This window comes from Symsagittifera roscoffensis, chromosome 10 (genome assembly GCF_963678635.1).
Source record: "Symsagittifera roscoffensis chromosome 10, txSymRosc1.1, whole genome shotgun sequence".
Taxonomy (NCBI): Eukaryota; Metazoa; Xenacoelomorpha; order Acoela; family Convolutidae; genus Symsagittifera; species Symsagittifera roscoffensis.
The window spans coordinates 4,263,213-4,278,725 of NC_087071.1; the positions used below are offsets into that span (position 1 = coordinate 4,263,213).

General features: G+C 34.3%; 1 protein-coding gene across 1 annotated transcript in view; it reads right to left on the bottom strand.

Annotated features, from left to right (window-relative positions):
• Positions 1–809: 809 nt before the first annotated feature.
• LOC134855392 (leucine-rich repeat-containing protein 63-like) overlaps positions 810–15,513 on the bottom strand; it is a 51,161-nt gene continuing 36,457 nt past the window's right edge. The window contains exons 9-14 of the mRNA XM_063871898.1: positions 14,564–14,736; positions 13,963–14,044; positions 10,644–10,797; positions 3,749–3,899; positions 3,140–3,240; positions 810–1,449 (exon numbers count right to left, since the gene is read on the bottom strand). Of these exons, the coding sequence (XP_063727968.1) occupies positions 1,263–1,449; positions 3,140–3,240; positions 3,749–3,899; positions 10,644–10,797; positions 13,963–14,044; positions 14,564–14,736 (848 nt within the window). The 3' untranslated portion in view covers positions 810–1,262. The remainder of the gene's footprint in view (positions 1,450–3,139; positions 3,241–3,748; positions 3,900–10,643; positions 10,798–13,962; positions 14,045–14,563; positions 14,737–15,513) is intronic.

A 15,513-nucleotide genomic window follows, 5' to 3' on the forward strand; every position in this document is an offset into this window, starting at 1 on the left:
AATTTTTATAATTTTTTAAAAATATTTTACAAAATCTGCGGTGAGAACAGTCCCGTGATACTTGCACGGCAACCGGATAATTTTGTTTACAATAACCACTAAATCAAATTTTTTAGTTTTGACAAACATTCAGCACGTTATAGTTAACTTCAAACCCTAGCAAACTTGATCTTCTAAAAAACCACATTACTTACCGTTCAATGTGGACGGAATTGAGGTCGATTGTCGTTAACAAGTATTCAAATTTTTGAATTTAGGAAAGTTTCAATTGAATTCAGAAAATAAAATAAATTAACTTTCTATTTTATTCTGTAGTTTTTGAAGCTCAATTATAATTATAGATACTGAAACTATAGTATTTCTTTCAGAAATTTAAACACTGAGATTCCACAGCAAAAATCGCTTAGAAACGAAAACCACGCAGTGACCAGTATTAAATGCACGCATTAATTATGCAAACATTTCACAGGTGATTTTTCATCAATTGAACTTTCCTGCTACAAAATTGGACATTTTATTCTTCTGTAGTTGCTAAGCAAACGACAGTTCCAAACAGCATCTTTTAGAACATAAACTACTTACACTGCGCTGAAAAAATGCTCCAAAAATAAAAATTTCAATTTCAAAATGAAGTATTTACAATTTAATGCAGATATATTTACATGTTTTCTAAATTTACATATTTACAAAATGATTAAATCTATTATGAACAAATGTAATTTATAGCAATAGGTTCTTGATACTAAATTTACCAATTAAATGGCGGGTTATAACGAAATTCATCTTAACTATATTTTATACTGCCATTTACTAGGTCAACTTTATGTTCAAAACGAAAATAATTTCCTCAATCTAAGGAAAGATATTTGAGTTTTTTGGAACTCATCTTTAGTTTTACAGTTTTTAGCTTTCAATCTTTTTAGCAATAGATTTATGAATTCTTTCTTGGGTTTTTTATCCAAGTCATAATTTATCTTTTTGTCTATATTTTGTGCCTTTTGCTCAACTCCTTCCAAAAATCTAACAATAAACTGATAGAAACACTGTTCACAAGAACAAAACGAACTTATTGATGAAAAAAGACATTTAAATCAAAATTATCACGTTTATGAATGTGTTCACACAATTTCGTTTTTCACTGCAATTTCTGTAATTTGTCACTGAAATTTTGTTGATTTTGACAAAAACTTTGTTGATTTCTCGCTGATTTTTGTCTCTCGTCATGATTTGTTCAGTAAGCTTTCAACCATTTCACTGTGATTTCACTCCTCTTTGTAGATATGTTTTGCAGTATTCTTAGAGTTGTTATTGAATTCTGTAAGACAATAGGGCGAGCAAGATACAAAAAGGAAGGGGACATTTGTCACCCCGAATATCTTCCTCGCAGGTCTCACCACTTTCAGACCCTCTCCGAACATTCCACTTCCACAACAGTCGCATACGCCCTCGCTAGAACAGAAGAGTAAAATTAGTTCAAATCACTCCCGAGTTAAGCAGAGAGTTAGGTGCAGAATTGTAGAAACTGGCAAGAGTTTCGAATCACGATTATTGTTTTATTGACATACGATGAGAACGTCACTATGCCAACTTTTTTGCTTCCGCGGTGAAAACTGAAAATAAAAATCATTTTTCATAGTAGAGTCAATCCCACCATTCGCAGGCGATTTACTTTCCATTTACCAAATGAAATTGAATGGAAATTTGAAACAAAGTATAAAATTAAACCGTAAAAAATACATTTGATCGAGAAAATCTTTTTTTTCCGAAAAGAAATCCTACAGCCTAAATGAGGGTGCCGGACATCAAGCCGACGGGACTTCAAGCCGAATCGTAAAATTAGGGACTTCAAGCCGAAAATTTTCTCATTAAGTGACGAAATAAGACTAAATTGAAAACCTTTTTAAAGAATTTCCTACTTTTATGATCTTTTTTCAGTAATTATTGACTTTTTCTTAAAATTTAAGCCTCCAAATGATGTTTAGGAAAGGTGAAATATAAAGCACGGCTGAATGCGATTTTCTTGTTTATAATTTATGCATTTCAAAAACTGTCTGAAGTTATTAACGGATGCCAATCCTAAGTGATTCATTATCATGAATAACGATTATTATGGACTAAACTTGCCTACATTTTTGAAAAGCAACGTTTTACAGATGAAAAAATTGTAATTTGAGGTGCTTGTAATTGTTAAATTTCGGCCTGAAGTCCCGTCGGCTTGTTGTCCTAAACCCCCTAAATGAATGTTCTCATTTCGTCCAATAATAGTTTAAATATAGCCAAGAAATAGTTTCAAAAGAGTCAAGGAATGCAAGGAAACAAAAACTGACTCTCTAATTTCAAGTTAAAAATATATGGCCTTGAAGAACAATTGCAATTGAAGAATCAATTAAATGATTGACACTTTTTAGACAAACAAAAAAAAGCTTAAAAATCTCACGCGCTTCCCACTAGACCATACACGCTAAACGATCGACAAACATTAGCCACAATGTAAGCAGAGAACAGATCCTATAAAATTTCCAATGATACAGATCGTGCTTAGAGCAAAAGTGCTACCAAATAAGTGAAAACTTTTAAAGAACACTTTTATTTGCGAGTTAGATAAGAAAAAAGAAGGTTCGTACAAATACACTACGCTGATCAGTTTCTGGGACATTTTATAACCACTAAAGTCGTTTTAAACAACAAAATTATTTTAAATATCATTTCTGGGCTTTTTCCTCTAAAAGTGCTTCTTATGTGACGCGGGGCGAAAAGAAAAAGAGCATTTTTGAAAAAGATTCTATCAAAAATCAAAGGGTGAAAAGATAAAAAGCAGAACATAATCGGTGAATGGCAAGGATCAGTAATAAGTAATTATGAAGAGACAGTACAGCAAACAAAGCAGAAGCAAGGTACTCAATTAGAAGAAAATTATTAGCGGAATATTGAATTACAATTTCTTTCAGCAGTTAGTCTTATTTTAGTTGGATTTGAAGGCAAGCAGATTGAGAACCAATGATATGTTTCAGGCTTAATCAGTCAATTAAACGCTAAAATGCCTTCATTTTGTTTGTTCTGCTCGTTATTAAGTTCTTTGTCTAGATCAGACTTGTCTCCTTGTTTTTCACCCATAATCATTAACTTAAGAGTGACTTACGGTTCTAGCACGTTGAGTATGTTGGAGGGTAGCTTCTTGCTACCAGCATGTATGTCTATTTTGCTGCGAGTGATCACTGCGCAACACAGATCTTTCAGGCTCTAAAACAAAAAGGGGTTTAGATATTTCAGTAATCACAGACTTTTACTGGATTTTCCGAGATCTGCAAAAAAACAAGGCGATGATGTCGACTTTTAAACTAACTTGCAGACTGTTGCCTTTGGTTGGGACTCCCAGCCCGAACAAGCTCACTTCTATTTTGGCTCTCTCTCCCCAAAAATTTGGAAATTTCTGTTTTTTATGGAGGTTTTTCGTGTAATTATAACTGAATGCGTGATACTACGATGCAAGTCATGAAGAATAAGTCTGTTCCTAATAACTAATTTATTCATCCAGTAAAATTTCCTTACAATTTGACACTAAAGCGTTCAATTTTTTTTTCAAAACTCAAACACAAATGTCTCTTTGTGTTTTTGTGTGTGTGTCGAAGGGGCGGGGGGGGGGGGGTTGATTCGGACGGCGGCGAAGGTGGGAAAGGGGTGGAAAATGTGGAAAAGATCCAGAGCCATGATTTTAACAGGAACAACAAGTGAGACACGACAGACTTACTTGCACATTGTTGCCTTTGGTGAGATTTCTCCACAAGAGAGGGTGCATGAAGTTGTTCCTCACTGCTAGTGACGTCATCCTCCTCAATCTCAACAGACCACAGGGCATGTGAGTCAACTGGTTGCCCTCCACGTTCAACTCCCGCAGATTCCTAAATCACCACAAACACTTAGACTCTTTTCCTCCTCTCCCCCACATCACATAAACATCAAATTTATTATGATGTAACAAGGGGGGTTTTACAAGGTTATGTATGAATATTAAATATATTTGACATATTGTTTAATTAGTCCTCATACCAAATCAAATTCGTAACAATCGAACAATGTGAACAAAAAAATAAATTCTAAAACTCACAGAAGATGGAAAGCAAAAAGGTTCAAAATTTAGCCGGATCTCCCCCTCCCATATATTTTTAACTCAAGCTTTTAGAAAAATTGGCGGGCGTACTAATGGCGGGAGGCCATGACAAATTTATTTGCATATTTTTCTTCATACTTATCCTTGTAGAATCCCTCTTAACAAGGAGAAAAAGGGCCAATTACGATATAGCTTACGCGTGCGAAAATTCTTTTGTTGAACATGCTAGAACAATACGTTGAAAACACTTAAGCATGGCGAGATAGTGAAGCCCGCATTTAAATAAATAATAGATTTTTGAGAGAAAATTTTGGTCTAATAATTGTGGAGAAAAGGGTAAAAACAAAATCCCACAAAAGAAAATCAGGGTCTTCAAAGTTTAACTTGCAGTTCATTCCAATTATTAGATGGTTAGAATTACACACATGTATCTTCTTTGAACAAATAATTCATGTTTTATTTTCATTTATGTTCTCCAATGTCTCTAAGAAAAAAATTTGCTAGTGAACAAAAAAAGTGTGGCACATTTTTTCATCAAACTTTACATCGTGACGTCAAGAATTTAGCCGTAGTACAGTGCTGATTCAAATTAACCGGACAAAACGCGTTAAACTTGAAATTTAAAACCCGTTTTTTTTTCAAATTGGGTTGAGTTTAGGAGAAAACTTATGAAGACAAAACTTGCTTAAAATTTTAGCAGAATTAATATGGTGTAATTTGTTTTGCAAAATTCGGGCCCAAAATTTTATCCCAAAAATGGGTCATTTTGGCTTTTCTTAGTTAATCAAAAATTACGCCAAAAACACCCAGTCGATCACAGACATAATTAGATCAAAATGAGCCTCTTACGTAGCCCAACAAACTTTAAGAAGGGTTAATTCTGCAAAAAAAATTGCAAAACGTTTAAAAATTGTTTTTAAATGAATAGTTGGTATTTTATTTAGTAAAAACGACCTTTTTTGTCTATCAAACAAGATAAATTAACTTATATAATGTTTTGGAGATTATACCCTTCTTAAAGTTTGTTGGGCTACGTAAGGGGCTGATTTTGATATAATTATGTCTGTGATCGACTGGGTATTTTTGGCGCAATTTTGGATTAACTAAGGAAAGCCAAAATGACCCATTTTTGGGATAAAATTTCGGACCCAAATTTCGCAAAATAAATTGCACCATATTAATTCTGCTAAAAATTTAAGCAAGTTTTGTCTTCATAAGTTTTCTCCTAAAGTCGACCCAATTTGAGAAAAACGCGTTTTAAATTTCACGTTTAAGCGTTTTGTCCGGTTAATTTAAATCAGCACTGTAGCAAATAAAATCGGAAAATTCGTAATAAGAGGGAGAGAACCCGGAGAAAACTGTCCCCGGATAGGAGAAAAACAATGCTTATTAATATAGTGGCTATTTTATTGCTATATAATTCTATGAGTTCTCCACGATTTTTTTTTTCGATTCTCTAGTCAATTTTCTAGAAAAATGGTTTTCCAATTCGCCTATTTTACAATAGTTGTCAAATAAGCCTAAACTTTATTTTTTCGTTTAGATCTTTTTTATCACACTACGCAGAAAACCGAGACTTGATTGAAAAAAAAAACTTTTTTGTATTTTTCAAGACTATGGTCGGAACATTCTGTGCTACTTGCACAAATAACCAGTTATCCTTGTTGAAATTTTATTTAACTGCTAAATCTCTAAGCAAAATTTTTTGGTTGTTTTGGTTGTGCGCAAAGGCGGTTCTGCGGAAATGCACCTAAAAATTCAGATATTATTTCGTTAACGATTTCAATATAGCCTGCATATGACTTGAAGCTTGTATCGATTATCCGAAAACCCAAATACACGCTTCAGAAGCCAATTGCCTAAATTCAGATCACTTGTTCAAAAAAATGACTTCGCGATCGAAAAAGTCTCAATAGATTTATAGCGTGATGACGTGCAATTTTGACCTTTAAAGGCAAACGTATCTTAATTTTTTTTGTACATTGTCCAGTAAAAATCTTTTTGACAATTGGTACATGTTTGACAATTGACAACAACCAAAATTAATCAAAATTTTGTCTACATAATACAACACGAATGCTCGTATCAGGGCGAAGGTTTATATGCTTCGACTGCCCATTAATAGGCATAGAATAGTTTTTGGTTAAAGAAGTATTGACAAACTATGAAGTTCAGGCTGATACGATCAATTTCTAAGTCATGAAATTTTCGTCGTGAACGGAAAGAATAAGCCCAATTCAATTTGAAACGCAATAGTGTTGTGCGATAATTAACCACTCGTAAATAATGTAAAATGCTCATTACTTTTTCAGCATCATAGTATAAAACAAGCATTTTAGTTAGACTGGCTTCACAGCGACCGTAACTGAATCATTAGGTAATTTTTTTTATTCCGCTGGCAAATCTGAAAAATGAATTCCAATTTCGAATCTAGAAGTCGACGAAGTTTTTAGTGACTTTAAACTTTGGCTGTTCGGTAGTGGAGTTTGCCTGCTTTCATTTTAACAAGGAAAAGAACCGAAACTACAAAAAACTAAAGCAGTCAGCCCACAAAGAATTACATTTGACCATGAACATCATTTAAAGCTTTTCCTGAATAAAAAAAATTATCACGACCGAAATCAGAGTCTTCACTGCTTCATCGATTCTGAATTAGTTCTTTAAGGGGGTGGAAAATGTTTGCTAGGAGAACCATATAAGGAGAATAATTAAAAAGATAAGCTTATACCCCTCAACGCTAAAATTGGCTTGCTTACTTTTAATGCAGTATTTATTACATACATTTTTCAGAAGCTTAAACAAAGGAAATGAACTGAATTTTAAAAGAAAGTCAACCACGAAAAAGTAATTTTGAGCCTGAAAAAAAATTAAGACCCATATAAGTCCTAAAAAAATCAACACGATTAATACAAAAGCCTCAACTTCGTTCATCGAATCTTAATAAAAAAAACGTTCTTATCTAGAACAGAAGAGTTAAACTTGGTTTCAAAATGTGAATGCGAAAAGGTCAAATGAAGAAACCAGAAAGGGAAAAAAATAATTCTAAGTTATGTGACTCGACTCTTTAACATAATTGGTCCCCTTTCTAAACCTGTGAGATAGGAGCGAATGAAAAAAAGAGCTTATTTCTTGAAAATTATATAAATTAAAACAACTTAATGTCAATTTGAGAAGCACGTACAATTTTGCTTTCAATAATCTGTTATTGACTATTTGCTGGTTGATTTTATAGTTAAATTAAGAGCCCGGAATAGCACCTAGCCCTTTCAAAATTCGTTTTTTTTCGAATATTTAGCAAAACACCTTTTGCGCTTTTCTTACAGAATCTAATGAATACGGATCTCTATGAATGAAAGAACCATAAAACTTGACTGACATGGGACAATACTTTGACCTAAACTGATTTCGATTCAAAAAACAATAACACATCCAAGTCAAATTTCACTATGAAACATAGTTTCAATTAAACATACACGCTAAATTCCATTTCAACTGAGAAATTGAAAAGAATAAATTAATTTTACTACTGCCGGATAATACGGGTATTTCCTACGGGTCTAGGCAAATAGTTTTGCAGCCGGATATTTTGTGAATGAAAGCAATGGTTAGTTTCAGGGCAATTTAAATCCCCTGGAATAACACCAGATTCGCTTCCAAATTGTAAACGCTGGAAAAACCAAGGATCGGGAAGCGTATTCTTTGACTAACATGTAACAAAAGTAATTATAGAAATACAGCAATTACACTCAAACTACAGCAGAATTCAACAAAAATACACAAAACTTGCTCCAATTCATCAAACTATAGCAGAATTTAACAAAAACACAAAATTTGCTCCAATTCATCGAAAAAATCACGAATTGGTTTCGAAAACATGTCAGACAATGTTTGAGTTAATTGGTACCGTCCAAAATTTTGCAAAGTCCTTTGAAATGAAGCGTCTTGGTGTTATTGCATTATGGAGAGAAAATTGAAATGGAAAAGGCCACGAAAAACATAAACCATAAGCACTTTAAAACACTAAATGGCTGTTTTCTGTTATACGGCCCAAATTATGAAATTGTTAATTCAGCTTCTGTTTTTACTGAAAATGCGGAGATTTCTTATTGCTGATATTAATTTCGTCCAATCAGATTCGAGCATCATGATCGAACTTCCACTAATAGCATAAATAATAAATTTTGGGCGGTAAAACAGAACAGACCCGAAAAAAAATCGAAAGCCCCTCTCGATCTCAATAAGTGTCTCGCTATGCCCATCGAAACTGAGGGAAAAAAGTTTTCTCAAAGTTTTGAAGAAAGCGACAATAAAAAACGTTTTAACAACCTACGAAGTACAGACAGATACCTATAGATATTTCAATTATGTCAAAGCGTTATCATAAGCAACTTCATAAAAGACGACGTCAAAACTGTACACCTCATTAAACTGCTTCTGCTGCAAGACTATGAAAACATTGGGACCGATTCATCTAAAAATTTTGTTTCCGTAATGATCAATTTTTATTTCAAAGTTACTGATTTCGAAAACTCAGAAACTTACATCAGAAGCACTCAACTCAGCGATAGTTAACGAAACTTCACTGGGAAGCTGAGAAATTCTGCCGATATAACCTCAGCAAAAGTTTGTTAGCAACAATTTTTCAACAAATTACTATCAAAAATTAACATAGTCAATTCCTATTCGGAAAAGGAAAACAGCAAATTTTCACAGCAACAAATCGACCCCCACAAGCCGAACAATTTGAATCGAAAGAAAAAGATGTTCATTATGAAGAGGATCTACAAAACTAGATTTGAAATTTTATGAATTTTTTTTGAAAATTTCATTAAAAAAACTGCAAACCGTGTTGGAAAATATCAAAGAAAGTCTAGAAACCAAAAAAGCTCGTTTTTTTAAAAAAAATTTTTCACATTTCTAAGAAAAAACATATGGCCTTTGAGCTCTTTTAAACTCAAGAACAATCTACGATTGCCATTTTTTTGATAAATCTACCCAATCCAGAGAACTACTTCATTATGTAAGATTTAAGCTCTGCTGGGACTTCTTTAATCCACTCGTGTTGCCTCAAGGTTCGATTTTCATCCTTTACGCTTTTCAACTTCTGTGTGCATGATGCTCCTTTTGACGATTTTCACAAATTTGTGCAATCCACTGACGTTGTAGATGCTTCCGCTATTTAAAGCACGTTTATAAACAAGCTTCCCGGTTTTGTTTTCAAATTGACACTTGGTTGATCTCCACTTCAAAAGGGTTTGTGAGTGTTTTTAGTTCCCACAAAAAAAGAGTTCAAATCAAACCCAACTGTGTTAATGAATTCATGTTATTACGGTAGTGAAAAATCACGAAGTAATTGCCGTAATTTTGATCCATCTGTAAATTCTGCGGAACACTGCAAACTATCCACAACTAAAGCCGTGCGCCGGATAAAGATCCGGAACATTCTTTCCGGTACAAAATGGGTTCACTCGAAGGACAAGTTGCTTGTGATATACAAGGCTTTAAAAAGACTAACAATAGACAGCGATTCCTCCAAGAGCAGACAACAACTCAAAACGCATCTCTTTCTTGAAGTGACAGGTTGCGCAAGGTTCAGGTCCATCGATCACGCGTCACAACACTATAACCTTTTTTCTCCCAATTTTGCCTGAAATCTTACTTCGAATTTAAAAACCTTGCATTTTTGCAGAGGTTCCCTTCACCTCCCGAACTTATCGGACGAACTTTCAAGTCAAATTTAAAAACGAACTCGACAAAAAAACTTTCGAGAGCAACGAGTTCATGTCTATTAATGGCAACAGCGAGCGACAGCAGTAACTTCGCTTTTAATAATTTTAACACAGAGGCGAAGCTGAGCTTCGCAAACACCAGCGAGAACGCGACAAAAAAGCAGCTCTAATGTGAAATTAAAAAAAAGTAGAAATAAGTCTCGAAGTACTAAAAATTAGGTCAACAAATACTAAAGAGAACAGATGCTATAAAAATTCCAATCCAACAGATCATAAATATAGCAAAAGTTCCCACAAATTGAGAAATTGTATTTGCGAGTTAGTTTGATAAAAAAAAAACAACTCTGAAACAGAGGCGAATCTGAGCTTTGCACCGCTTGCGGTACAAAACAAGAAAACTATTAAGTCGAAAAAATTTTGGAAAATAATTCGAACAAAATTAGATCAATCGATAAGGCTGGTTTTGAAAAAAAAAACGAGCCAAGACAATAGAATGTGAAACTACCATCGAAGTAAAATTTATCAAGCGGTAGCAAAGCCGGAAATACCTTAATAGAAACCCTTTAGGCCGTTACGCGTTACCCACACTCTCAAACAAACAGACACACACACACACAGACACACACTGACTTTATTCACGCGTCAAACGAAACAATATACGGCCACTATGCCGATATAATATTGGCCGAAGCCTATTATGTTAAAACATCAGAGCTCAGATTCAGTTGAAAAAATGGATTCGTTTTGCTTAAAACAAGAATTATATTCTAAAATTCGGAATAAATTTACTGAAGAACTGATCTTACTTGAGCTGTCTGATTTCAGCTGGCATGTATGTCAACACATTGTACCTCAGATCCAGTATCTCTAGATCTGTCAGTTCGAAGAGGGATAGTGGAATTGTTTTGATGTTGCAGTATGCTAGTACCAGACACTTCAGATTCGACAATAGAGAGATGTCTGAAACATAAGAAAAATTTCTACCTATTTCTCTTCTATGTGCCTAGTAACGGAGAGGGGTGGGGCTTTTCTCATGACAGAAGAACCGATTGCGTAAGAAACTGATCTCTTAAAATATTTCAAACCCGTTTTCAAAAGGGTGATATTTCGTTACTAGGTAATAATATTGTGTATGCCAAACCATTGCCTTATATCATTTAAGGATGGCACTTCGTTAATAGGTACCAAAATGGGGGGGGGGGGGAGGCAGTTAAAGAGATCCGGGAAAACAAAGCTCACTCTAAAAAGTCCTATTCATGGACAAATTTAGGGAATTCAACCCCCCCCCCCTCACCAACAAAGGGTCCCCCCTTTGACATTATTTTATGACATCATTTTCGGCCGGCCAACTCTAAAATTTTTCTAATGACGCCTTTAAAATTATTCCAAAACTTAGCCAAAACGGCATTTCGACCAGTTTTTCAATTACGCATCTTCATTTAAACAGTCGAAACTGGACTGAGTTTTCAGTTTTTTTTGCGCTTTTTGAAAACTAAATATTGATTGTCTATATTCGTCGTTTAGCGGGATTCAATCACTCTAGCAAAAGCACTATTTGTATCATAACAATTATCTTCATATAACATAAGGAGGGAAAAAAACTAAAACCCCAGCCTAATTCGAGATTATCTTTCTAAAATCAACTTTCTTTGCTTTCTTCAACCAAACTGCCTGCTAAGGAAATAAAACCACAACCAAAATAATAAGATTCCACCCAACTAATACAGTCTTTTCACTTTTGCAAGCTCACTTTTGAATGAAAAATCGATAACCACTTTTCTAATAGTAATTTTCGAACTCAAACGGATTTATAAGGATAGAATCTAAAAACATTTTGGAAACAAGAACTTAAGAGTGCAGCTCATTTGAACAGCAAACTAGTTTTTAGAAAAACAAGAGCAACAATCGATAGAAAATACACATTGTTATTGAAAGCGAGTCAAAGATTTCATATTTTGAAAGCTTTCTCGGGAATCATTCCGAGAGCTCAAATTGGAATAATACTATTTTTTGGACCCACTAAGTTGATAGCTAACTTATTATCAAGCTGGACATTGGAAGGGCTTAGTAGGTCTCACCAAACCAAACCACCCCGTAGTTTTCTAGTTCCAAATAGATATAAGGCAGTCTTTTCAAACCATTACTTGTTTATACTTTCACCGCCAAGTAGCTGAACATGTTGATCAAAGACTCATTTTAAAATCTTCAATTTCAAGCTATATTCGAAACTCAATTCTAACGTCTCTTTTTTAGATACAAACTGATATTTATGCTAATTGTATGCGGGCAATTAAAATTGAGAGAAGAATAAAAATTCAGCTCAAGTAGTATAGTATCTGTCGCTGGATCCTTACGGGGGGGACACGATATATCAAATTTTGAGGGCTTCCCCGGGATAACTCCCAGGGGCTTAAAAGAACTGAACAGATCCTGTTAAACCTCGTCGAAAGTCAAGAACAATTTATGATTGACACATATTTGACAAAACTAACGCATACATATATACATTTTGATTCCACTTGAAATTCAAAAAAAAACGAAGTCATTCGCGTTTGTTTTTTTCTCGCCTATTCCGCTTTCTTAATTGAAAAGCGCGATTTGCCTTCTTTCAGTATATAAACTTGAACTGAACTAAAAATAAATAAGAAGTCAAACCGCGAACAACTAAATCACTTCGCTCTTTTACACTTAAACGTAGCCAAGTGACACCAAGAAAAAAGTAATGCACGCAAGGAAACAAAAAAACGTTGTTTTTTTGAAAAAACTTCGAACTTCAGAAGTTTAAGGCCCTTAACGCTCTTTGAATTTCAAAAGACTTTTGTGATAGGTGCTATTGTAATAAAATTAAACTAATTTGAGAAAACTGGATCAATAGATAAACTTTAATTACGCTGGGAAATCTGATAATTAAATTCCATTTTCGAAACTAGAAGTTGATCACGTTTTTCCTGCCCTTTACAATTTTACTGTTTGATAGTGGAGTTTACTTCTCTCTTTTACACAGAGGAGAAGCTGCGCTTCGCAAACACTAGCGAGAACACGACTTAAAAGCAGCTTTATTAAGTGAAATAAGAAAATAAATAAGGAAAAATTTGCTACATATCGTATTCGAACCTTGGACCTCGAGATTTTGAGTCTCACTCCCTGCACTCTCGGCAGTGAACGCCCTACAACCGGCAAACACTAGTAAAAAAGCAGCTGCAATAGTATTGTATCTTTAACTGGATCCCTAAGGGGGGACACGATATATCAAATTTTGAGGGCTTCCCCGGGATAACTCCCAGGGGCTTAAAAGAACATTCTGAACAGATCCTGTTAAACCTCGTCGAAAGTTAAACCTCGTAGCTCCTGTTAAACCATTGCCAATGCACCGCAGCAAAAGTGGCACCAAATACAAATAGACACAATTTTGCAAGTATTAATTTGGAATATAACAAACTGAAGGAATCTAAACTAACTTTGCATGCAATTTACTGGAATGTATGAAATTGCATGCAAAATTTATATATAAATTAAGCATTTCAAAAAACTGCGAGATAAATTGAATCACAAAATTTCTGAAATCGAATTTTTATGAATTTTATGCTGTTTGAAACAAATAGCTTTGTTCGGTTCATTTGATGAAATTAAAATGCATCAACTGTGCTAAATTATTACTATTCGAATGTCAGAGCACATGCCATCAAAAAGCCGTAAATGTGCCACTAAAAGTCGGACGAATATTTGCTTTTTAGGTTAGAGAAAAAGATAGTCGTACTATTACACTAACGCTCGCAAAAGTTCGCAAGTGTAAACAAAAGAAGTAAACTGAACTTAGAAAAGAAATCAAAAGTCAAATAGCGAAAAATCAAAAGTGGGCGTAAATAAATTTGAAGACTTTTCCTGAAAAAAAAACAAAAAATCACCAAGACCTATATGCGAGTACTCACTATGTTCATTACTCTTTAACAATCATAATAACAATAACTAATCATAATAATAAGTTAAATTCCAAGCATATGCAAACTTATACACTTGGGAATACGCCAATCATTATGCCATAAAGGAACATCAAAATGATAAATATATCTGAAAGGTAGAAGATCTCTGTTAAGTAGTTATCTCTAGAAGCAGCACTGAACTGACCTTGAGGCAGATTAGTGAGTGGGTTGCTCCTCATCTTCAGAATCTCTAGATTGTGCAAGCAGAAAAGTGCCTCTGGAATCGACTGAAAAGAAAAGATTTCATGTCTTACTCGAGGGTAATGGAAGCAAAAGCGGTTCAAAAGAGAAGAACTTCATTCTTATCTTTACAATTGTATACAAATTGAATCACACCAACAAAACTGAGGCGACACGCTAAAGAATCGGTGGACTCCTTTAAATTTGGTTCACCAAGAATTTAAGTTAAATTTATATTTCAAGCAACTTAAAAATACCAACATAGCTACAGAAGTTGAAAAAGTGTGAAAAAAACCGAAAACAGCTGAACCAAAACGTTTTTTAAAACTTTTGATAAAAAATATCAGGTTAAAGCTCTTTCAATGAAGTGCATTACTAAAAACATTATTAGGTATGAATGCACTTCGATATTTATTAGAGCATTTAACGACTTTTTCCTGAAAAAAAAAAAAAAAAAAAATCATTAAGACCATCTGAAAGACAATCACTTCGTTCATTTACGCTGAAAAAATGAACAATGTTTAATAGTTAGACAAAGACTCTCTCTTAAAATTAAATATAATTACCTTTAGCTCGTTGAAGGACAGATTGATGTACTTCAATGTGTTATAGAGTGGACTCAAATCAGGTAGCGTCTTCAGGAACTGTCCTTTGAGACTGAGAGCCACTCCACCACACACCATTGCATCCAGTACTGCCAACTCGTCCGAAGTGATCAACGCCGATTCCTCCACTTTTTCTTAAAATGACAGCATGTGAACGAAAAGAGACACAGAGTAAGTAGACAGTCAAAATGGAGCTTCGCAACCTTTGCTATACAAAAATATATGCTTTGAAATAAAATTTGGATTTTTCAATGACCATCAAAAATTCGCAACAAAACTCCTATTTTTCAAATATTTCAAACTTTTGAAAAGTAGCCACAACCATTAACATTATTTATCACACTTTGAAAGCATGAAAACTCATTTGACAAACTCAAGACACAGGCGATTGAATCATCGTAAAATAAGAAACTTCAGATACTTTTCAAAATCTTGTCATCAGATAAAATCATAATTTCAGATAGCTTAAGACATAGGACTCCATTCATTGCTTTCTACTGACAAAGAGTAAAAATTTTTTTTTTTTTTTTATTTTTTTTTTTTTTTATTAGCCCCCGGCCTGCTCAGTGCAGGACCAACTGTGGGGGAGGGGGAGATGTCATCCATTTTGCCGCAGCCGGTCCCACCTTGAGGAGGCGGATGACACTGGGACCCCTCCAGCCGTGACCGAAGCGGGATTCGAACGTATGACCCTCGTGTTAAGAGAGATGTGCCTAACCCACTTGACCACGACTGCTCAAAAACATTTCGACACAGCTCATAAATTGCAGAAAAATTACCCGCAATATTGCCAGGACTAAATCAAAATTACTTCTAATCAAAATGAAATATTCAAAACAAAAGAAACGTCCATGTTGCCGAACTTGAACAAATAGACAATCGCAGAAAAAAGATAGCACGACAAAAAACGT